This window comes from Physeter macrocephalus, unplaced genomic scaffold (assembly GCF_002837175.3).
Source record: "Physeter macrocephalus isolate SW-GA unplaced genomic scaffold, ASM283717v5 random_97, whole genome shotgun sequence".
Classification (NCBI taxonomy): domain Eukaryota; kingdom Metazoa; phylum Chordata; class Mammalia; order Artiodactyla; family Physeteridae; genus Physeter; species Physeter macrocephalus.
The window spans coordinates 70488-93855 of NW_021145377.1; the positions used below are offsets into that span (position 1 = coordinate 70488).

Here is a 23368-nt window from a genome sequence, read left to right on the forward strand (position 1 = left end):
GATCGGAGAGGAGCAAGAACTACTTTAATTTAACATCAACAAGGACACTGTGTGACAGCACAGGGAAGAGGTAATGGAGAGAAGACACTCAGGCTTCCTGTACCCTAACCAGCCTTGATTTGAATGGCAGAGCCCCAGCAAACTGGAAGCACCTCACCTAGCCTCTCAGTGGAGTGGGAAGGGGCAGGGAATTGGAACTCAGAGGCTCGAATCTTAGAGGAGGGCTGATGGCAAGCCTGGGGAGAGGCCACGTGGCTGAGGGGAGTCCCCTAGCGCAGGTCTTCGGCCGTGAACATGCCCCTGGCCCTGCGCAGGATGGAGTCCTTGGCAGCATCATAGGGGTGCTCCTTGGATGGGATCTCCAGCACGGCCGGAATGGAGCGCTGGTGGGCATCGAGCGCGTGCCGCACCATCTCTGCGATGTACTGGTTGATGAGGATGATGCCGATGTCGTCCCGGTTTAGGAACTGCCTGTAGGGAGAGATGAGAAGGGAGTCCAAGAGAGCCCACTCTGAGTTGGTGGGCTGGGCTGCAGAGGGGAACGAGCTCGATCCAGAGAGTGCAGTGGACAAGGATGCTACACTAAACTCTCTTCATTCTATTTAGAATCAATTTCAGTCCAAAGCTAAGGGCCATGGCTTCTACCTCCCCTGCCTGGAAGGCTCCCAACTGAACTGCTGTTGAAGATGAGGGTGCGTGCTGGTGTATTCCTTACTCTGCCTTCGGGTAAGAAGGGAGAGGATAAGAATATATACGTCTGTCCCTTTGTATCTGCATAAAGAAAAAGAAAGAAAAGGAAAAAACTAAGTGGTTACGGGGTGGAGGAAGGAGGTAATGAAGTAGAAGAGGTCGGGGTTGGGAGTGTGACTTCTCAATGTATATACAATATTCATTTGTAAACCACACGAACACATTAACCTTTCAAAAGAAAACAGATTAAATTTTTTAAGGTTGAGGGGGCGCTGTACAGACCACTCAAGGTCTATGCTGATGAGGGCAGGGGGTGGGTCAGAGGGGAAGTTTGGCCTGAGCCAAGAACACAACACAGGAAGAGGAAAATCCGTAACGAAGGAATCACACTTTCCACACAGAGAGAACGGGCTCTTACCTTCTTGTGATCAACCACCCATTCATTAATTTATCTACTCGTTAAAAACTGTTTACTGAGCAGCTTACTCTGTGCCAGACACTAGGGCAGGTTAGACTTGATGATTTCTGAGATCCCTTTTGGTTGGAAACTTGGGAAATTCTTGAAGTAAAATTTGTCCTTCTCTCATGACAACTTGGGTCACTTTACCAGACTGCTTAGAGATGGGCAGAGATCAGCCTCCCGGGTCAGGGCCTATCAAACCCCAGGCAGCAGGAACCAGTCTCAGCCGGTAGCTCAGGGCTGGGCTGTTTAGGGGGAAACAAGCGAGAGTGGTTTGTTCCTGGGACTTGGCACAGGGGCCCTAGAGAAGGGGTGTGGGAAAGAATAGGGGGCTGGCACCCTCAACTCTAGTCACCAGGACACCCCCTGGATTAAGGGACATGCCTGCACCCACATTTTGAAGCTACTGCTCTTAACCCAGAACAGGAAGTGAGGATTTGAAGTGCATGGTCTCAGCAGAAGGCAGGACAGTCCTGATACTGTCCGCTGTGCTCAGGACAACGGGAAATTCCGAAGCCGACTGAGGAGAGCTACACAGGCAGAGTGTAGCCCTGGCTTAAGGAAGGCAGAAAGGGTGGGACTGGGTTCAAATCCCTGCTCGCTCTCGTCTGAATCACAGAGTGTGCCTTAACCTCTCTGAACTTAATTTTCTCGCCAGTAAGTGGGAATAACTCCTACCTCACAAGACGATTGTGAGCCTCTGAGGGAGATGAAAATACAGGAAAGCCCGAGCCCACTGCCCGTGTGTTCACTGAGGGTGTGGTTCCTTTAGGTGTCAACTCGCAAGAGAGTCGAGTGCTTGTAATGCCTGGAGCCTGCTCTACGGGTGAACTGGAGGAGCCCCTGCAGGGGAGCTGAGACTAGCCCCCTCCGGGCCTGGACCCTCCGGACGCTCAGCTCTGGCGGGCCAGGTTGGGCCAAGGGGCGGCGCCCGCTCGTCACGAGCTTTGTTCCCCTTCTTTCCTGACACACGGTCATGTGACGGGGGGAGTTTGTGGACCCGACATAGCCCCGGTCCCACCGAGGCCCAAAAGGGAACTTGGGACGCGGAGGCCCCCTCTCCGGAAGGGGAGGTGGACCGACTTCCCCGACCCTCGAGGACGGGGTCTGACACTTCGGCCAAGGTCTGGAAGCCCAGGGCCGCCCCCGCCTTCTCCCCGCGCTCCCACCAGGCAGCTGAAGGTCCCGTTCAGGCCTCGCGGGCTACCGTACCGGAAAGTGTCTTCGATCTCATTGATGGTAGTATCTTTCTCCACCACCAGGAAATTAGGGTGGCGGTTCTTGTTAAGCTCCCCTATGCCGCCCAGCAGGAAGCCAGTCACCGTGTCCTCGTCTCCGATCACCGCAATTAGCTTCCCCCTCCCGGCCATCCTCACAGTCCGGCAACGATCAGCCGCAACCTCCGGGTGTCACCAAAGCCCCGCTTCCGCAGTGCACCTCCTTTTCGGCTGCACCCCCACCCCCTCCCGCTCTTTAGACATGCGCAGTTCCACCACTCCGCCTCCCGGGACATGCGCATTAGGAGCAAAAGCGCCTGAATCCGAATACGGCTGCGCCGTAAAGGGAGGTCCGAACCGGGGAGCTACGGTTCCCAGAAGTCCACGCGGCACAGTCGTCTCTCGGAGGCGCGTTCGATCGGTAAGTTCGACAAACGTGTTGGGGCTACTGCTGTTAGGCGCCGAGACGCCAAAGAAAAAAAAGACGGTTCCTGTTCTCGAGGGTAAGGTCCGAGTCTGTATCGTGTATGTATGTAACTATGACACAACTAGTGTTATTTATTCAGTTTATAAAAGGATGGGCAAGTTAATGATGATACTCCAGTGAGGTAGAGCGTTGACAAAGCAGTGTGTCAATTGCTAAAACGTGAGAAGTACGTGGAAGCACACATCAGGTGTAACTAACCCATGGGAGAGGGGGCGCGCAGAGAAGGTCGCCAGCAGGATGAAGGGCTAGAGATGAGGACGAGAGGTTGTTCTTAGGAAGCGGAGCAACACGTGCAAAGACTTAGCGGGACTAGAGAGAATAAGTGCCTTTAAGAAAAGATAAAGAATCTGGAAGTTATCCTGAGGACAAAGTTGTTCTGAAGCCACTGAAGGATTTTAAGCAAGAGAATGATACAGCCAGGTTTATGTTTTACCGATAGCATTGAGACCGTGCTGTGTGTGGAGGTAAGACTAAGGTGAAGAAACCATTGTGGTAAGAGATGGTGGTGGCCAGAAAGAAGCCAGGGAGTGGGGATGGGGAATGTGAGAGTCTGGTGGAGTCAAGAGATATTTAGAGACAAAAATGGACAGAACTGGGTTTGGGATTGGTTATGTTTGGGGAGTTAGACCAGGTGACTTCCAAGTTTCTGGCCTGAGCAGCTAGGTGGACAGGAGTAACATTCCTCAGAGAGTGAACTCTATGTATGAGATGAACATGTCGAAGGAGAGAGGTCCGCTCGCTCCTCCACCCTTTTAACAAAAAGGCATCCTGCATCTGGCATGTGATTTGCAAGTTTAGAGCACTTGAGACATCCAGATGGTCTGGTCTAGTGGTTATCTGTGTGATGGGCCTGGGATTTGGACATACCTGGTTTGAATCTCGACCCTGCTACTTAGAGGTATGATTTGGGACTCATCACCAAAGTTCTCAGGACCTTGCTCTCTTCAGATAATACTATGCCCACCTCATAGGCTGTTAGGATTAAGTGAGGTAGAGGCACTAAATCTTCAGCACCCGTGGCCATACTGCAGTTGGGGGAGAGCAGCTGAGCTGGATATCCATAAACACATCCACTCACTGGTGGAGGGCAGCTGAAGCTGAGGAGGCCAGCAAACCTTGCAGGAAAACTCTCCCATCTGGGGGCGAGGTGGGAGGGAAGGCAGAGAGTGAGGAAGGGTGTGTGTAGAAGCACCTGGCTCAGCGCCTGGCACAGAGCTGACCCTTAACGGCCACGAATGGTTGGGTACTTGAGAAGGGATCCTGCCTTTAAAGGGTCTGTCAGGTAAAGTAGGGAGGTGAGACAGTGCCGCGTTTATCACACACGCCTTCATTCAACCAGCATTTATCAAATGTGGTCATGGAGAGGCTGAGGACACAAGATTGATAAAATACAATTTCTGTCCTCAAAGAACTCCCTCGGGACTGAGGGGAGAGTAAAAAATATCACAGGGAGGGCGGTAGACCTACAGAAGAAAGTGAGGCCCTAGAAGGGTCTTGCAGGGGAAAGGAAAGAAGAAACTTGAAGAGGAGCCAGGAGGCAGACAGCCTATTGAGTGAAGAGGCGGGGGGCGGGGGTGTTTGGAGCCAGGCCACGTGTGTTGGGTTTTCTTGGGCCTACCCACCACCATGTGCCGAAATGTCTGGGATGAGTTTAGATTTGGGGGATCAGTTGAGTGAAATGCTGCTTTGCCCTGCTCTGGCTACTCAGTTGCTCATTTACTCATTGGTCACACTTGTCTGTATCGGACCTCCCAGGGTCAGGGAGCGCAGTCTGGTGATGGAGGCCGACCCTCGGATACAAGGTCACAGATGAGGGTAGTAAATGCAGCCAGAGATGTGCCCCAGGGCAGTATGAGAGCTGGGGGGCGGGTCTGGGAGGACAGGAAGGGGTTCGGGAAAGCTTCGTGTTGGCCAGGAAGATGAGGAGGGTGGAGAGGCAAGGGTGTTCCTGGGCAGAGTCCCAAACTGCAGCACGGCTGCCTGGGAAACTGGAGGTTGTGGAGAGGGTTAGAGGTTGTGAAGAGGGTTAGAGATGGAGGGTGCAGTGAGGATAGGGCACAGTGCCCAACTGGGGCCTGGGGGGCTTTTTGAATGAATGGGTAGGAAGGCTGGTGTCTGAACCTATAGGCCTTGGAGGCCTTGTTAGGACACTTAGACTAGCCTGGAGAGAAGGGAGCCACAGAAGGGCCCTGCACCAGAGAGGGCCATAGACCCTGTGATGTGACCCCGCCCTCTCGCTGCAGTGTGGAGGGCTAGTTGGAGGGAGCTGGCTGGTGGGCCAGGAAGGCTAGTGGAGGGGCCAGTTCGGGAGGGAGGCCCTAAGCCAGGTCAGGGCTGGAGGTGGGGAGGGAGCAGGCCCAGCTTTGACCCAGAACCTGGCTGGAGTGAAAGGTTCCTGGGTTTGTGCCTGCCCGCTGGGTGAGGAGCATTCCTGCTTGAGCCAGTGCTGTTTTAAGGTCCTAAAAATTTTGAGAACATCCTTGAGATCAGGCTGAGTGGAAACTGGCTTCCTGGTGGTCCTAGGGCAGTCTTCTAGAACGTAGTGTCCACCTCCCTCTCCCACCCACCAGCTCTCCAGGAATCTGAGGACCAAGCCCACATCCCTGGCATTCCCCCCCAGCCCCTTCTTTCAAGCATTCTGTCAACATTCCAGACCTTCCCAAATAGATGGCCCAGAGGGGGTGGCTCTCTGCCCCAGGTCCTCCCCCTTGACCTGACTCAGTCCTTCAGGGGAGAGGCAGCCAGCCTCTGCCTCCCAGGGCCTGGTGGCCAGCCGTGGGGAGCACACACACAAGGAACAGCCAGGCGTCTGCGACAGGCCGCACTTTATTTGTTTTCCACCTAAACGGCTCCGAGCCGCATGACATGTGCAAAAGCCCCCCAGAAAGCTGGGCCTCGCAGTGTGTAAAAAAAGGCCCCCCATGGGGCAGAGCTGTGCAATCTTAAAAAAAAAAAGAGAGAAATCAGTCCCCCAGGAAGCCTGGCTGGGATCTAACACGCACCAAGCCTGCTGCTGCTGGGTCCATTTTCTCCTGCGATTGTGCGTTCTCTTCCAAGTCTTTAACGCTCTGGGGTTGTGGCCACCAGAGGGGCTGGACGCAGTCCTCAGCGGCAAGGAGGCCCAGCTGGCAGTGTGGTTTGAGGGTGACCTCTCTCACACATGCAGACACCCCCAGACACGTGCTCCCCCACTGGCCTCAGCCCCGCCAGAAAACTCAGGGCTTCCCTGGCCCCCCAACCTCCAGTTCACCCTCATGTCACGTCTGAGGCAGGGACACTGCCCTGAGACGGACGATGCCTTCCAACCCGGGGGCCTGGCAGGGAGGGGGCAGTGCCACTCCTTCCACCCCCAGGGCAGGTGTTTGTGGTGTCTGATGCTGCGTGTGTGCATCTGGGTGTGGCCTATTTGTGTGTGTGTGTGTGTGTGTCTGTGAGTGTGTTTGGCCAGAGGTGGGGGCCGAGGCTGGGGGAGGCACTTCTGGGATTCAGGGCACATTGACTTTGAAGGGGCTTCCAGGGACACTTTCGTCGCCCCACTTGACGATGAGGATGTAGTCCCCTTTCTCCTTGACGGTGTAGGTGACGTTGTACACCCGGTTCCCCATGTGTTTCACATACACCTCCTCGCAGGGGGTCTTGGGCCCGTGCACACCCACCATCATCATGTTGGTGCCTGGAGAGAGAGGGAGCGAGGGACAGGCTCACCCCAGGCCCTTGGGCCCACGTTCCCGCGCACCTGCCCACCCTGGGGGTCTGCCCCCTTTCCCCCCGCTGCCTGCCTGCTTTGCTGCAGTCCACGGTGAAGGAGTTCTTCTGGCCCACAAAGGCCTGGGACAGCCCAGGGCCCCGTGTCACCACCTTGCTGGCATCTGAGGAGAACTTGGGGATGGAGCTATAGCTGGAACCCCGACTTGAGGACGACTTGGTCACAGTCTCCACCAGGACCGTGGATGTTTCGTGAAGGCTGTGGCCTCCAGACAGCCGGGGACCTGAGAGGCAGAGTGGGGTGGCCACGAGCCTAGTCAGAGGCCTGCTCTTCCCCAGGCGGTAGGCCGTGTGCCGGCACCGACAGCCCCGCGTTCCCTTCCTCAGCTGCAGCATGCTAGGAGCGGCAGCCCGTTCCAAACAGGGCTCTGGGGCAGGCTTATCTCGAGGTCTGGAGCCTCGATGGCTCCCCCCCCACTTCTGGGCTTTGCCTGGGGCCCCAAGTCACAGGGTAGAGTCCTGCTTTAAAAAGGAACACGTATCCAACTAATCCTTCACGCAGCTTCCAAAAGGAAAGCTGGCTGAATCTTTACTGAGCTCTGTCTTCTTGGAAGCCAGAAATGTGGGAAGAGGAGGGCAGAAAGTTAAGTGAAAGCTTGGGGAGCCACCGCAGGGAAAAGATTAGTCAAGTGATGGACAATAAAAAGGATTTGATTTTTAAAAATTATGTACATGAGTCCACGTGGAGAATGGGGTGACGTGTAAAGCCAGGCCCACTTTATTCCTGGTAACCTGACCCCGATGTGAATGGCCACTGGAGCCAGCCAGTATGGAATGGGCTGGAGGGACCTTCCCCCCACCCAGGACACTCACCTGTGACTTTGGCCTTGAAGGGGCTGCCCACAATGTGCTGGGGGCCACCATACTTGATGGCAATGAGGTAGTTGCCAGGGGCCATGGGAGTGTAAGTGACCACGTGGCCCTCGGGACATTCCCGACAGTCCAGCTGCACCTTGGAGGGGCCGTCGATGGTGACAGACAGGGCCCCCGAGCCCGCATTCAAGGTGTTGACAATGAACTCCGACGACACTCCTGGGGGCCAGAGGTAGCAAGGGTGTAGACAGGAGGGGCTTGGGGCCCAGAACTGGGATGGGCCCGGGCTCCCCGGAGCAGGTCTGTGCCGGGACTCGGGCTCATCAGCGCTGCCCCGCCTCTGGGGCAGACCACTGTCCACCCCTCCTCCCCAGCCCCAGGCACTCACCTGTAGTGCCTCCCTCGAGCCCAGGACCATAGGCTGACACCAAGCCTGGGTCCCCAGCCTGGCTCTGCTCCCCAACTCGGATCTTGAAGGGACTGCCAGGGATGTGGGCACCGTTGAACTTGACGTCAATGGAGTGGACGCCATTCTCGTGGGGGATGAAACGGATGGTGTGCTTGTCTGTGGGTCAGAGGTTGGTGGGTGAGCCTTTGTCCTTCCCTCCCCTTCCCAGAAGGTCCTGGCCTGGCAGGGACAAGGCCAGCAGCTCACCACTGTCCAGCTCGGAGACGTAGCACTCCTCCACCGCACCCGAGGGCGTGTGCACCCTAGCATCAATCACGCCCCGTGCACCGTTCAGCTGCACCGCAAAGGACGCCGGCTGGTTCACCTTGAGCCCCGTCTCCTGCAGAGGCCACAGAGGGTGCTCAGACTCCTGGGAGGGTCTGGAGGGCTCGTCTCTGCAGCCCGGCACTGATCTCACTGCACGCCCAGCCCGGACGCTCCCTCCTCCCGCCCCCAGCCTGGACCTGCCGCCTGGCCCGCTCAGGGAGGCTCTGAACAGGGCCGTGATGGGAGGTGGAGGCTGGGTTTGTGGCCTTGGCATCCACCTGCTATGAGGTGGGGCCACCTGGCTGTGGCTGGGCATGGTGGGGACGACACATGATGTGCCCTGTCCTGGTTGAGGAGGTAAGACCCAGAAACCATAAAGCAGGCCTGTCGGCAGAGAAGCCAGAGCTAGGACGGTGCTGGGTGTGGACTGCACACACTCAGTAGCTGGGATGAGGAAGGAGGGGTGTGGCCTAGACTGCCCTGGGGGCACTCGATGGGGGAGGTGGGCCTATGGGGAGGCTCCCAGGGGAGGTGAAGATTGGGGCACAGAGCCCAGTTCTAGAGTAGGGGTAGGGGACGGGGAAGGAGAGGCACAAGGGGTCCTGAGGGGCAGCTAGAAGGGGGAGTGGAGCCCCCTGCTGTACAGACACTGGGAGAGAGGGGACATCTGTCTGTCTGGACCTCCCAAGGTCACCGCTAAGTCCCTGGCCCCATGGGCCTGCCATCCTCTACTTTTGCCCATCTCTCAGGGCGGCAGAGGGGCCGCACCCCCAGGCACACACCTGGAGGCTAGTGACAGTGAGACGGCGAGCGTCGTCTGAGAGGGAGGCCACGGGTACCACAAAAGGGCTGTCTGGGATGTGCTCATCGTTGAACTTGATGGAGACCTCATAGTCACCTGGGGAGGGAAGGCCAGTCAGCACAGGCCCCAGGACTAGGGGCAGTAGGGTGGAACCCCCTCCACCCTGGCCTCATCCCAGAACAAGCTCCTGGGTCCGGGCTCAGCTCTGGAGACAGACGTGCATTCCCAGGAGTGTGGGGTGGAGGGAGACAGGGCAGAGAAAGAGCGGCAGCCCAGGTGAAGAGTCGGTTCAGTAGCCCCATCTCCTGCCTGGGCGAGCAGAAACCCAGTCTGGAAGGTCAGGCAGGCCCAGCCCTGTGGTGGACACCCACCTGGTTCCTGGACGACGTAGGAGACCCCACAGGAGCCATCTTTGCGGTCCTCAAATGCAATCTCCGCCTTGCTGGGACCCTCCACAGCAATAGACAGGCCCCCGGCACCCGCTTCTCGGGTCCAGATGCTGAACTCGGCTGGAGATGGAAACGGGACAGGGGCGTCTCCTCAGCGCCATCGTCCACCCTGGTGGCTGCCCTGCCTCCGCCCCCCGTCCTGGCCCCCTGCCCCTTACCTGGCATGCCGGCCACCCCTCGCTCCAGCCCTGTGCCTCCAGCTCGCACCTTGTGGGCACCGCCTTCACCCAGTGGCCCCACGGTGAACTGAAAGGGGCTGCCTGGTACATGCTGGCCACGGTACTTGACAGTGACCGTGTGGGGCCCCATCTCCTGGGGCACAAAGCGCACACTGTACGCGCTGTCCTCCCCCTCCACGATCTCTGCGGCTTCCGTCTTGCCTGACGGGCTGGTCACCTGTGCGGTCATGTCCTGAGAGCTGGCCTCACCTGCAGCAGGTGGGGAGTGTCAGGGCGACACGGGGGCTGCTCCTGGCCCTGGCCCTGGCCCTTCCTTCCCTCCCTCAGTAAAACCCCCTCCTCCACTCAGACCAACAGCCTCCCCCTCCTATCCCGAGGGACAGAGAGCCCAGCCTCCCTGTGAAGACCCCAGCCCCGCCCCGCTCACCCTCCTGCTGCCGGGTGATGCTGCCAAAAGAGCCCAGGCGTTCCCGGCCCAGGAAGTCCCCGAAGACGGCAGGGAAGGGGTCTCCGCCAACCTGGGTGGACTCCTCCACCCGCACCTCACGCTTGGTCTCCCCTCCCCGAGTCTTGCTGATCTCCGTGCGCTCCGTGCGGGTGTACGTGTGGCTGCTGCGCGTGAAGGTGCGTGTCAGGCGCTCCTGGGCCGACACCATCTGGAACCAGTTCCCTGTGCGACGCGTGGAACCCAAGGCGGGGAGGGAGGTGAGAAACGAGCCAGCAGGACAGAGACCGTGGGGGCAGGCCCTGGGCCTTCCCCATCGTCCTGCCCACACACACCCCCACCCGCCCCCCCTTCTGTCTCCCACCTGGGATCTTGAGGTTCAGGTCACAGGTGCTGCCGATGGTGGCAATGGACGGCGCCTGCCTGCGCCGGGTGATGCTTTCCTTCATGCGGCCCTCGCCGGTAACCTTCACCGTGAAGGGGCTTCCTGTAGGGGAGAAAGGGAGGGTCGGGCGTCTCAGATCACTCGTCGCTGGCCTCCTGGCCTGTCCCAGCGGCAGCCCAGCGCCTTACCAGGCACGTGCTTGTCGGCAAACTTGATGTTGATGATGTAGGTGCCGGGTTCCGTGGGGCAGTAGGTAACTTTGCACGTGCCGTCCTCCATATCCTCACAGTTGATGTCCACCTTGCTAGGGCCTTCAATACTCAGCCCCAGGCCCCCATAACCTAGCGGGGAACAAGGGACACGTCTCCCTCAGTCCCCACTGCGGTTCTGCTCTCGCCTCCCCAGACTACAGGCTCCGTCCAGAACAGGCACCCGAGGTGTATCATAACCACTGACAAAAGATGCCTCAGCAGGAGGAGGAGGAGAAGGGGTGAGCCAGGCACTGACCCAGAGGGTCGGGGATAGGTAGTCTGGAAAGTTCCTTAAGGCAGGCCTCTTGGGTTCTAGTGAGCAAGGGAGAGACAAACTCAGTAAAGCTGAGCTTTCTCTGAAACATGGGAGAAGTGACATGGGGACATTCACTCTCCCCAAAGGGGCCCCAGAATGTGAATCTCAGCAGAGACTGGGCCAGGAAGTTCAGGGAGGAGTGTATGGCCAAGGGGCACTGGGCAGGAAAGGACTAGTCGTCACTGGCAGCACCAGCTGAAATGAGGGGTCTCTGGGGCAAGAAGCACCTGCATTACGAGTGTCCACGATGAACTCCGCCACCTGGAACGTGTGTCCCTCGGACAGGCCCTTGCCCCAGACCCGCACCTTGCTGGCATCCCCGATCTCAGAGGGTCCCACCAGGATCTTGAAGGGGCTGTTGGTGACGTGCTTGCCGCTCTTGCGCACGCTTACCACGTGCTCCCCGACCTCCTTGGGGGTGAAGGAGATGCCTGTTGGGAGGGAGGTCAGGCATGAATGGAGCCCTGGGCCTGGCAGCGTTCCCTCGCGGCCGCCCCCGCCTTCCTCCCCGCGCCCCCGCCGGGCCCCTCCCGTGGCCCCGTGCTCACCAATGTGCCGGTTGGGCAGGCGCTTCAGCAGGCAGGGCTCCTCGTTGCCCGAGGGGGCGCGGATGCTGGCGGTCAGGAGGCTCAGGTCACTCTCGGTGATCTTCAGTGACACATCCGTGGAGGTGCCCACGTTCAGCTGTGACGTCCTCATCGAGTCATCGCCTGGGGGAGAGTTGGCATGTCAGGCAGTGTGACTCCAGGCAGGCCCTGCCCTCATGGAGATCAGGAGACTTCCTGGCAGCCCCTGCTGGACTCAGCAGAGACTGGGGACCACCCAGAGGCACAGAGAGACCAGGGAGAGCGCAGTCTACATTCACACCCAGCTCCCCTGGGGATGCCCCAGTCCTGAATGGGTTAAATCCCTAATTTACACGAATGTGAATCCGGAGTCACGTGATTGTGTGGAACCGAAAAACTAGGCTGGGCCAGACAGCCCAGACCCCTTTCCCACTGTGTGGCTCTGATCAAGTTGCTTAGCCCCTCTGGGCCTGCTGGCTTCCTCATCTATCAAAAGGGATTATCAGTACCCTGACTTAAAAGACTCAACAAGACATGTTTTCAAAGGGTGGCTGGATGTTTCTCACCTGCTCTAGAGGATAGAGTGTTCCTTACATTTATCCAAAAACGACCTCTTCCACCTCGAGGGGGCCCTACCCTAATGCCCCGGTGACTTGAACATGCTGGGCTTGCACATCCGTTGTGTCCTGGGGTGTGTGTGGCAGGCTGTGTGCCCACACGTCCACCCACCTGTGATCTTGGCTGTGAAGGGGCTCCCCGGAATGTGCTTGTCGTCAAAGCGCACGATGATGCTGTAGTCTCCAGGCGCCGTGGGGAGGTAGGACACGGTGCAGGTGCCATCCTTGTTGTCCTTGCAGGTGATCTCTGCCTTGGACGGGCCCTCCACGGCCAGGGACAGACCCCCTGTGGGTGGAGGGAGGGCTGAGATCAGAGGTCCTGCCCTCACCCCTGCACTGGCTGCCCCCACCCAGCTCCGCTCACCTTCCCCAGCATCCTTGGTGACAATGGTGAAGGTGGCCGGCTTGTTGACCATGCCGTGGCTCAGGCCTGGCCCATAGGCACTGACGTGGCGGCTGTTGATGGCATCCACGTAGAACTGCAGGGGGCTCCCTGGGGGTGGTCGGAGAAAGGGGGCTGGGTCAATAGTGAGGTAGGAGCTGCCTGAGCCCACCTCGGCCCCCGCACCTCCCCACAGGCTCCCTGCTGAGCCCTGCATCTCTGCCACAGGGGCCTCCCATCAGGGCACCAGACTTCCCAGGCCTCACATGGTGTCTGCACATAGCAGCCGCTCAATAAAGATTTGTTGAAAGAAGGCAGATGAGGATGAAGTCACTATGGGCTCCTCTCAGCCCAGCCAAGCCCAGCCTGGCCCCCGACTCACCAGGGATGTGGTTGCCGTCATACTTGATCCCCATCTGGTGCAGGCCTTTCTCGGTGGGTGCGTACCTCACCGTGATGGTGCCATCCTTGTTGTCAGTGATGCTGGGCCGGGCGGTCTTCCCAGAGGGCATCCGGACCTCCCCTGCCAGGCAGAGAGTTAAGTAGGGGACCCCAGTTTCTCCTACCTCAACCCCCTGTGCTGTCCCAGGCTCCCACTCCTGTGTGGTTCTGCTTCTACCCCAGAGGTCAGGCACCAGGAGACAGCCTGGAGCATCAGGATGAACCCTGACCTGGGAGACAGAAAGCTGGAGTCTGAGTTCCAGCTCTGCTCAACTTGCTGTGTGACCCTGGGTAGCTTACTTCCCTGCTCTGGGCCCCAGCTTTCATCTCTAAAGAAGGAGCTGGGCCTGGACGCAGGTGTCCTCCCTTTGAGCCCTCGTGCCTCAGGGCCCCAGGGCAGTACCTGTGAGCTCCCCTTTCTGCACAGTGAAGGGGATGACCAGGTTGAAGGGTCTCAGCATGGACTCCATTGGCTCCACGGGCACCACTGGCTCCTCTGTGGCCTGTGGCAGGTGAGAGGGAACAGTCATTGGCTGGGGAAGGCCTGGGGAGCTTGGCCTGAGCCGTGACTGAAGTCAGAGAAAATGAGCAAAGAAAAAGATGGTTAATGGTGAAACCAGAGGGCAGGAGAGGCGCATCAGCTGCAAGAGAAGAGGTGCCGTGCCCAGCTTGGGGATCCGTCTGCCCAGCCGTGACTCCCGCCTGCTCCCCAAGATGACCCCAAAACCATGCCCCGGTCCTGGCCACTGAAGAAGAGAAGGAAGAAATGAAGGAAGAGGAGGAGGGGGGCGAGGTGTGGCCCGGGTGGGAGGTGGCAGTACCCAGTGTGCAGGGTAGGTACTGGGCCTGTGCAGCTGCAGCAAGTCAGAGGGCTCCTCCACGCGGGGCATGGAGTCACACGCCTGGGAAGCCAGGCGCGGGAGGGCACAGGACGTAGCAAGCCGGTACACGCCAGCTCGAGTGAGCACGAGCTGACGCAGAGAATGGCCCAGGGACCTGAGATCCCGGGCTGCCCACAGGGCAGGATGGCTATCTTGGGTGCTTTACCCTCTGGAGGGCTTCTTCGTCCTGCAGGGCCACCCTGGGGAGATGTACAGGGACAGTGGGCCCGAGGGTCAGAAGGAACACGGCAAGTTCCACCAGAGGGAGCTGACCGACCACCAGAGGGGCCAGAAGCAGGGCTGTGCTCACCTCCTGGGTTGGGAGGCTGCAGGGAAAGCAAAGACTCGACTCTGGGGCACTCTGGGTCCCGGATCCATCAGACGTGGGGACAGGTTCTGGGATCCCCTGCTACCACTAAGAGGGCCCGGCCCGCCTCCCCAGCCGCCCTAGTCCCTCTGTGGCGGCGGAGCTTACCAGCACGTGGAAGGGACTGTTGGGGACGTGCTCGCCTCCAAAGCGGATGGTGATGACGTACTTGCCCGGCTTGGGCGCTGTGTAGTAGATGTCGAAGGTGCCGTCGTGGTTCTCAACCACATCCACGTCGAGCTCCGCCCCATCCGGCGTGGACACTGTGCACGTCACCTTCCCCTTGCCTGCTGCCTTGGCGTCCACCGTGATCACCGTCTCCTCCCCAATCTGGATGCGGGGGCCCAGGCAGGCACCTGCCACACAGGAGTGTCCGGTCAGGGGTCCGCGGGCCTGTGCCCAGCCCCCCGCAGTTCCCAGCTCCCCCACCACCTCAGCCCACAGCAGAAAGAGAGGAGAGGGGGCACTCACCCAGGCCGTGGCCTCCAATGGACACTGGAAACGGAGAAGAGTGTAAGCCACTGGGCAGTGCTCAGGATGGGGGTGGGGGGGAGGGGGAGGGGCGGGGGAGGCGGGGTGAGTGCCCACCTGTGACCAGGCACTTGCTGGCGTCCCCAGTGGGCAGGGCATGGATGCGGAAGGGCGAGTAGGGGATCTCATCGCCGCCATACTTGATGGTGATGGTGTACCGGCCACTCATGTCCGGGAGGTAGGACACGGTGTACGTGCCATCCCCATTGTCTCGGATGCTGGCCTTCTTGGGCTTACCCTCAGGGTCCTGGGGGAGGAGCAGAGGTCAAGGCCGGCCTGTGCCCAGAGCCTGACCTGAGAGGGCGGCGGCACATGGACTCACCAGGATCTGGACAGTGAGCAAGCCCTCCCCAGCATCCCGGGCATCGATGGTGAACTCCACAGGCAGGCTGGCAGGGATGCCAGAGGCGTTGAGCCCGGGGCCGCTGGCCCGCACCTTGCTGGCATCGTGGGCTGGAAGCACCTTGATCTTGAAGGGGCTTGAGGGGCAGAAGGGATGGACAGTTGGCTCAAGCTCGGGGGCAAGGGGAATCCCGTCTCGTTTGGGGCCTGGAGTCCTCCCCACATTCATGAGCAGGGGAGGTGACTCCTGGCAGGGAGGAGGGACCAGGTCACAGCCTGAGTTTGGGGGAGGGTCACACAGGTGTGCCCCTGACAAAGCCTGAGCATTTATTTCTTCTCCATTCTCCGGGAAGATGCCGTGAATTGTTTAAAGAGGAGGATGCAGGAAGCTGCCCTCTCCCACCTTTTTGTAGCTACATGGTGCCTTTTCCCAAGGCACTAATTTTGTAAATTTTGTATCTAACATGGGGGGACAGCCCAGCCAGAGGAGAGCCCCTGGGGCTGTGCCACCTCCAGGGTGGAGAAGACAGGCAGGGGGCCCTGAGGAAGAGCCAGATGGGGCAGCAGAGACGCGATGAGGCGAAGACAAGTAGGAGGGGTGTTTCCAGGGCCCTGCAGTGGCCCTGAGGGTGCGGGCCTGGTGGGAGCTCCCCTGAGCTCAGCACAGCACAGGAGCCCAAAGCTGGGCCTCACCTGCGTGGCACCTCCTGGTCGGCGTACTTGACAGCTACTGTGTAGGGCCCATCGGTGGCTGGGGTGTAGTGGACGGTATGGGTGCCATCTCCATTGTCACGCACCTCCACAGGCTCAGCCACACCTGGGCAAGGGGAGCAGGGTCAGCAAAGCCTCTTGGCACCCCTTCTGCCTCCCTCCACCCTGCCCCAGACATTCCGTACCTGTGGGGCTCAGCACGGCCACCTGCAGGGCGGCCCGGCCAGCTTGGCTGCAGTCCACCTTGAAGGTCTGGGGTACCCGGGCCCTGACACCAGCTCCCAGCCCTGGGCCTGAGCACTTCACCTTCCCAGGGTCCACCACATCCTTCACTGGCACCCGGAATGGGCTCCCTGCAAGGAGAGGGACATCAGCCCCTACCCACCTGCCCGGGAGGGTCTCCCCGACACCAAGGAACGAGGAGGAGGAGGAGGACGCCTTCCCTGCCTTTGAAATGCCCCAGGGAGACCAGACCAAATTTGCAAACACTTAGGGACTTGCTAAGAAAATGTAAACAAGGAAAATAAACTTGGCTACTTGGCTACAGACTGCGCCTGGGCAAATCCACTTATTTAGACCACAAGCCTGGAAGAAGGCCTTCCTAACTTAACAAAATGTTAAAAGTGGGAGTATTTGTAACAGAAAATGCATTTTTGCCAGTGTGAAATTAGATAAGGAGGAGAAATGTCCAATTTCAGCAGGCCCGAGTTATGCGATAATTGAAGACATAACCCCGCCCTCCCCACCCCTACCCCTGCCCTGAGCAACTCGGCCATGCAGGAGGGCAGGGGGGTTCCTTGCTTTGCAGACAGTGAGAGGGAGAGGGTGTGAGAGGCTGTGCTTGCTGAGCCAGCGACAGCGGCTTGGACTGTGTCTGAGTGACCGAACCCACAAGGTCTGGCACTCCAGACAAAGGGCCAAGACACCAGTGCTGGACCTCTGGGAATGAACTGCGCCCACCGCCCTGCCTCTTGGCCGTGACCCCAGCACCTGCCTGCTCCACGTCCTCCCTGCTGGCTGGGTTCGGGGCTTTCCTGCTCCAGGGATGAGTCCCCACACCCGACTTCCTTCCAGTTTCTCTCTCACTGAGCAGGCCTCCTGCTGCCCTCCCCGAGTCCCACCCACCCCATGCACACCTGGGATGGGCCGGCCCCCGAAGGTGATGTTGACGTCATAGTCTCCAGGGGTGAAAGGGATGTACTCCACGGTGCAGCTACCATCCTTGTTGTCCTTGCAGGACATCTTGGCTTCCGACGGGCCCTCGATGGCTAGGCCTAGGCCCCCAGTGCCAGCTCCCCTACAAGATGACACCCCTATATCAGCTCCGCTAGGACCAGTGAGTGGGGATGGAGGAGAAGCTGAATGGGGGCTGGGGGCCCAGCTGAGAAGGGACCAGCTACAGGGGTTGGGACACTGGGGGAGGTTTGCACCCTTGACAGGGGGTAGGCTGGGGATGAGGCACACACAGAAGGAATGAAGGGGGGAGCCCAGGTGGCTGGGATCAGGGTGGCCGCAGCATCAGGGTCAAGGTTAGGAAAGGCGAGGGGAGGAATACCTCGTTTCCACAGTGAAGCGGTTGGCCTTGTTGACCAAGCCACCCTCCAGGCCTGGCCCAAAGGCCCGGACGCGAGTGGGGTCACAGCCCTCAGTCACGCCCACTCGGAAGGGGCTCTTGGGCACGGCCACGTCATCATACAGCACCTCCACCAGATGCACTCCTGGAAGCCAGCCACACGGTGCAAGTCAGGGTGTGCGAGGCCCCTACCTCCCCAACCCCCTGAAAATGCTGGCATCAGATCCCCACCGTCCCCGCTCAGCCCAGCCCCTCACCCTCTTCATAGGCCGTGTACTGCACTCGGTAGGTGCCATCCCCGTTGTCTGTCACGTAGGTGTCCGTCTTAGCGCCCGAGGGGTTGAGCACGCGAGCCGTCACGTGGTTCCCACCCGTGGCCGTTAGGGATCTTGCGTCCACAGTGAACTCAGTGGTCACCTCACGCAGGACACCTGGCTCCCAGGAGACGAGAGCTCAGCATAGGTTGGGGGCAGCCTTCACACAGCTGCTCGCCCCTGCCCGCCCTCCCTCCCGCCCCCAACTCCGAGGCCGCTCCTCCTCCCCACCTGCTGCTCCCCAGCCTGAGCCCTGCCACCCCTCGGCCCTGCGAGCTCCGGGCCCCGCCTCCCACCGCCCCCGCCTTCCCTCCCCCCACCACATAGCGACACTGTTCACCTGAGTCTCCCCACCAGGCTGTGTGCCCCTTGAGGGCGGGTCTGGGTCTTACGTTCCTCTGCACACACCCCCGTGCCTAGCCCAGGGTCTGGCCCCCAGCAGATGGTAACTCACAGTCACCGAACCGAGCTGAACTGTCTCCTGACTCTTGTCACCCTCAACCCCAAAGCTTTCCCTCTGAACCGTGGAGAGCAAGGTTCTTAGCTTTCTCAGATCAGCTGATGAAAGTTGCGAATCTCCCCAGGAAAATGCAATTTTGCCCCAAGACCAGAGGTGAAGCTCCACGTCCTGCCTTTGGCTTAGGCGCCTTCTTCTGGGGTACCTGAGCCCTAAACACTCAGCGCTGCTCCAAAGCCCTCCCTTCACCCCCCCAAGCCCTCAGCCCTGCTTCCCTCCCTCCCTGACTGGCGATGTGACCAGCTCCAGACTCCTCTCTCACTCACCGTGGGGCTCCACACCGGGTCCCGAGACCTTGACTCCACTGGTGTCGACAGCGGGCTGCACATGCACGCGGGTGGGGAATTTGGGTACGGGGTGCCCGCCATACTTGATGGTAATGGTGTAGGTGCCGGGGAAGGCGGGGCTGTAGGTGATGTGGTAGGTGCCGTCGGCATTGTTGTGGATCAGCACCTCGGCCTTGACGCCAGCGTCCGACAGGATCTCGATGGTCAGCTCAGCCTCGCCCGCCTCCGAGCAGTCCACAGTGAAGGTGGCTGCCTCGCCAGCCTTGCCGCGCTCCAGGCCTGGACCACTGGCCCGCACCTTGCTCGGGTCGAACACGGGCCGGATGGTAGCCTTGAAGGGCGAGCCGGGGATGTGGGCTTCGGCGAACAGGATGTTGATGGTGTACTCGCCCGGCTCCGTGGGCAGGTAGCTGACAGCACACGAGCCATCGCCGTTGTCCTGGCACTCGATCTTGGCCTCGCAGGGGCCCTCCACGGTCAGCCCCAGGCCACCTGTGCCCGCCCCCTTGGTGTCGATGGAGAAGGGCGCTGGCGTGCCTACAAGCCCGCCCTTAAGACCAGGGCCGTAAGCACAGACCTAAAAGAAGGAGCAGGTGTGTGGATTACCTACACCTGACCTCGCCCACGAGGCCTTCATGGCTCTCAACTCAGCTAAGCACTTTCAACTGTAGCAGCTACCACAGGCTGAGTCCTTCTAACAATTCTAGGCGAGGAAACGCAGGTAGAGAGATTAAATAATTCGTCCCAGCTGGTGGACCTGGGATTGAAGCCCCGGTCGGATCCAAGGCCAGGCTTTTAATAGCTGAGCTGTCTCGGTATAAGCTTTTATATGTAGGATGGATAAACAACAAGGTCCTACTGTATAGCACAGAGCACTATATTCAATAACCTATGACAGGGACTTCCCTGTCCGTCCAGTGGTTAGGACACTGTGCTTCCACTGCAGGGGGCGTGGGTTTGATCCCTGGTCGGGGACCAAAGATCCCACATGCTGCTCAGTGCGGCCAAAAAAAAAAAAAATCCTACGACTAACCATAATGGAAAAGAATATTAAAATACAGAATGTACATATATGTATAACTGAATCACTTTGCTGTACAGCAATAATTAACACAACATTATAAATCAACTGTACTTCAATAAAAATAAAAAAACAAAACCAAAAAAAACTAAGCAGTCTCAAAGGCAGGTCCTGAGGTGGGGGACTGCCTTGGCCCTGGGTCCTTGGCTATGCTCACTCCAGGACATAAGGCCCTCTGGCCTCTGCCCCTGTGACTTACCCATCTTCGCTAGAAGCCCCCAACTCCCAGCTCCCACCAGCCCCCTATTTCCTCACCTTGGAGGGGTCAGGGGGCAGGACACCCTCCACGGCGAAGGGGCTGCCAGGCACCGGGTGACCATCGTAGGTGATGTCCACCTTGTAGGGCCCCTCCTCAGGGGGCATGTAGCGCACAGCCTGGGCTTCAGCTCCACCCCCGGGCTCCAGCTTGCAGGGGATGGGTCGTCGGGAGGGTGAGGTCATCCGCACGTCCAGCTGGCCCTGACCGCCAGCCCCTCGTGTGTTCACAGAAAATGCCTGTTCTTGTCCCACAGCCACCTCTGTGGAGACAGCAAGGGACACCGTGAGCCGAGACTGCAACCCACTGCCCCCCCCAGCTCTCCTCACTCTCAGGGCAGCTCTTGCCCCACTTACTGCTGTTGAGGCCTTGAACTTTGACTTTGCTGAGGTCCAGTGGGGGTGCCACATTCACCACAAAGACTGCAACCCCACTGCCCCCCCCAGCTCTCCTCACTCTCAGGGCAGCTCTTGCCCCACTTACTGCTGTTGAGGCCTTGAACTTTGACTTTGCTGAGGTCCAGTGGGGGTGCCACATTCACCACAAAGGGGCTCTTGGGGACAGGGTCTCCACCATAGGTCACTGTCACTGCCATGTTGCCCTATTGGGTACAACAGGAGGTCAGAACTGGGTGGCTTAGGCACAGCCTGGCAACATGCCTTTGGCCGATGTGGACCAGAGGCTCAGAGATCCACAGCGAGAGGATGGGAGGCAGGAAAGGGCGAGATCTGGGAGGCTAGATGCAGAACGGGCCCTGTGAGACTGGAGGAAGGAGACCCACGACCCCATAGCCGGGACGGCTGGAGCACGGAGGGGGCAGACACACCTGCTGCACGGCCGTGTACTTGACAGTGTAGGAGTAGTCGTGGTTGTCGATGATTTCAAAGTCTCGCACAGCTTCTCCCTTGGCGGCCCCGGCAAAGTGCACGTCCAGCTTGGCCTTGCCGGCGCCCTTGGTCAGCACCGTGAAGTGAGTGGGCTTCCCAACTTCCACACCTGGGGAGTCACCCCGAGACGGTGGTGAGGGACTGGCGGCCACCTAGCCCCACCCCCAGCCCAGCCCAGCCCCGACTCAGACACCTACCTGTGCGGTTCAGCCCAGGGCCCTCAGCCTTGACCTTGCTGGCATCGTGGGACGGGTCCACCTTGATATGGAAGGGGCTGGCAGGGATCTCCTGGAGGGAGAAAAAGCTTGGTCAGGGTGGACACGAGCAGTCTCTGAAAAAGCGCCCTTTGTTTCCTCTGAGGCACGCTGCCTTCACATAGGAAGTGCGCAGTCAACGGCTGTAGAGTTGTCCCCAAACGACTGCCTCTTAAGCTGCTGACTGAGATGTGGGCCGGGGCAGGGTGGGGTGTGCAGCCACCCGTGACAACCAAAACCCAAGCGTAGGGTACCTGGTTGGCAAACAACACCATGATGGTGTAGCGGCCGGCCCCTGGGGGTGTGTACTTGACTGTGAAGGTGTCATTGTCATTCTTGATGATGTCAAAGTCGATGTCAGCCTCCGCAGGGCCCACCACGCCAGGGGCGCACTTGATGCCAATGCTCACATCGCCTGAGGGGAGGCAGGCACGAGGCCATGAGTGGGGGGCTCAGCAACCTCCTGCACTTGACCAGTCGCCCTACCGCTGGGACCAGGTGGAGGGTACCAGCGCCTCCCACCCAGACCCCACCCAGCCCCGCCCGGCGCCGCCCCACTCCCTGGTCCTCGGTGCACCTTGCCCCGCCTCGCTGCAGTCCACCGTGAAGTAGGTGGGCTCATTAGCCTTGAGGCCTGTCTTCTCCACGCCAGGGCCGTACACCTTCACCCGCTCGGGGTGACTGCCCTCTCCCACGTTTACCTGTGGGGAAGAGTCGGTGGTCAGCACGGTGCCCCTCCCTCAAGGTCTATCCCCTTCCCCGGCACTTCCGAGCCCAGCCTTAGCAGGACCAGCCTTAGCATCTTCACAGGGGCCTTGAGGTGGGGAGCGATGACAGGGCCCAGGGACAGCCAACATCTCCTGCGTGAGGCTCTGCCCTCCCTCTGGGGCCCTTGGCAGTGGGCACGGGGCAGGGAGCGAAGGACATACCCGGAAGGGGCTCTTGGGGACGTTGACGCCTCCCCAGGAGATGATGATGGTGTGCTTAATGGGCTTGGTGGGCACGTAGGAGCAGCGGAAGGTACCATCGCCGTTGGGGATGACCTTGATGTCAATGGGGCAGCCGTCTGCGTCCTGTGGGCATCACCCAAAGCAAGGTTCTTGGAGTGCCCCGGCCTCCTAGAGCACCAGCGCCCTCTGCTGGCCGTGGGCCATCCTCCTTACCCACCGCCAACCCACTCACAGGCCGCGCCCAGCCACAGACCTCAGACCAGGAGAGCCTAGTGCCACGAGCTCTGGGGGCCAGGGTGAACCCTGGGAACAGGGAGGCCAGGCTCTAGGCCATCTGTGTGGCCTGACCAGGCCTAGGCCTAGGTCTAGGTCTCTGACCTAGGCCCAGCGTAGGTCTCTGAAATGTGTTGTCAGGGGAAAGGCTCAGCTAAATGAATGTTCCTAAAATTGAATAAATAACCTTTTAAAGAAGAATCATCCTCTTGGACCCAAGAATATATTCATTAACCTCTAGGGGTCAGTGGACACCATCGTGAGAAACTCATCTGGGAAAGTCAAATCATCTTTCAATTGCAAATTATTAGTACAAAAACATACATTTGGTAAAATATGTCTTTAAGATTATCATCAGGGCTTCCCTGGTGGCGCAGTGGTTGCGCGTCCGCCTGCCGATGCAGGGGAACCGGGTTCGCGCCCCGGTCTGGGAGGATCCCACATGCCGCGGAGCGGCTGGGCCCGTGAGCCATGGCCGCTGAGCCTGTGCGTCCGGAGACTGTGCTCCGCAACGGGAGAGGCCACAGCAGTGACAAAAAAAAAAAAAAAAAAAAAAAAAAAAAAAAAAAAAAAATAAGAAAACACAAAACTTTAAATTTTCCATAATTCTAATGGATCCATGAGAATCAGTCCTGTGATGCCTGGAGGCCCCTTTCTCTAACTTGCCCCACCCTGCCAGGGTCCCTGCTACAGCAACGAGGGGCACAGAGATGGGGCGACATCCCACCTGGGCATAGAGCTTCAGGTCTCCCTTGCCAGCAGCACGGGCATCAATGGTGAACTCTGCTGGCTTGTCCACGATGCAGCCAGTGGGCTCCAGGCCGGGCCCAAAGGCCTTCACCTGCGCAGGGGCAAGAGCGGAGGGCTGGGTTGGGGACTGGAGGAGGGCCTGTTCACCTTGTCCCAGGCCCGCGGGAGCTGGGACCCCCACCTTGTCCGGGAAGCAGTCGGGTGGAGCTGGGTGGATGTGGGCAATGAAGGGCGAGTCTCGAATGTCCTCATCGTCGCAGATGACGTGCACGGCGTACTCCCCTGGTTCTGTGGGCCAGTACCGCACGTCGCAGGAGCCATCTCCCTTGTCATCACACTCGATCTTGGCCTGTGAAGGGCCCTCAATGGAGAAGCCTAGGTGAAAGATGGGGAGGGTCAGAGGGCACAAGAAGC

At 59.3% G+C, this 23368-nt stretch overlaps 2 protein-coding genes across 4 annotated transcripts in view; both read right to left on the minus strand.

Annotated features, from left to right (window-relative positions):
- Window positions 1-7: 7 nt before the first annotated feature.
- On the minus strand, window positions 8-5451 carry ATP6V1F (ATPase H+ transporting V1 subunit F). Its single transcript, XM_007119755.4, has 2 exons — window positions 2363-5451; window positions 8-471 (listed from the first exon to the last, which is right to left on the minus strand). Exons 1-2 carry the CDS (start codon window positions 2518-2520, stop codon window positions 270-272), a joined length of 360 nt encoding a protein of 119 aa, XP_007119817.1. The 5' UTR covers window positions 2521-5451; the 3' UTR covers window positions 8-269.
- Window positions 5452-5662: 211 nt separating this feature from the next.
- FLNC (filamin C) overlaps window positions 5663-23368 on the minus strand; it is a 28610-nt gene continuing 10904 nt past the window's right edge. The window contains exons 12-48 of one of the 3 annotated variants that reach the window (XM_028483938.2): window positions 23136-23329; window positions 22932-23045; window positions 21911-22054; window positions 21559-21682; window positions 21236-21396; window positions 20925-21015; window positions 20667-20836; window positions 20324-20441; window positions 19840-20102; window positions 18483-19080; window positions 17643-17816; window positions 17368-17530; window positions 16949-17109; window positions 15998-16165; window positions 15795-15918; window positions 15082-15238; window positions 14817-15006; window positions 14700-14723; window positions 14337-14584; window positions 13802-13882; window positions 13384-13483; window positions 12922-13062; window positions 12522-12650; window positions 12270-12443; window positions 11523-11684; window positions 11202-11405; window positions 10596-10748; window positions 10387-10509; window positions 10005-10247; window positions 9557-9826; window positions 9321-9458; window positions 8930-9045; window positions 8088-8220; window positions 7821-7997; window positions 7433-7651; window positions 6634-6843; window positions 5663-6527 (exon numbers count right to left, since the gene is read on the minus strand). In XM_028483938.2, the coding sequence (XP_028339739.1) occupies window positions 6340-6527; window positions 6634-6843; window positions 7433-7651; window positions 7821-7997; window positions 8088-8220; window positions 8930-9045; window positions 9321-9458; window positions 9557-9826; window positions 10005-10247; window positions 10387-10509; window positions 10596-10748; window positions 11202-11405; window positions 11523-11684; window positions 12270-12443; window positions 12522-12650; window positions 12922-13062; window positions 13384-13483; window positions 13802-13882; window positions 14337-14584; window positions 14700-14723; window positions 14817-15006; window positions 15082-15238; window positions 15795-15918; window positions 15998-16165; window positions 16949-17109; window positions 17368-17530; window positions 17643-17816; window positions 18483-19080; window positions 19840-20102; window positions 20324-20441; window positions 20667-20836; window positions 20925-21015; window positions 21236-21396; window positions 21559-21682; window positions 21911-22054; window positions 22932-23045; window positions 23136-23329 (6347 nt within the window). In that variant the 3' untranslated portion in view covers window positions 5663-6339. Of the gene's footprint in view, window positions 6528-6633; window positions 6844-7432; window positions 7652-7820; window positions 7998-8087; window positions 8221-8929; window positions 9046-9320; window positions 9459-9556; window positions 9827-10004; window positions 10248-10386; window positions 10510-10595; window positions 10749-11201; window positions 11406-11522; window positions 11685-12269; window positions 12651-12921; window positions 13063-13383; window positions 13484-13801; window positions 13883-14336; window positions 14585-14699; window positions 14724-14816; window positions 15007-15081; window positions 15239-15794; window positions 15919-15997; window positions 16166-16948; window positions 17110-17367; window positions 17531-17642; window positions 17817-18482; window positions 19081-19839; window positions 20103-20323; window positions 20442-20666; window positions 20837-20924; window positions 21016-21235; window positions 21397-21558; window positions 21683-21910; window positions 22055-22931; window positions 23046-23135; window positions 23330-23368 lie in introns of all 3 variants that reach the window. The other 2 variants (XM_007119753.4, XM_024127586.3) reach the window with 2 other exon arrangements.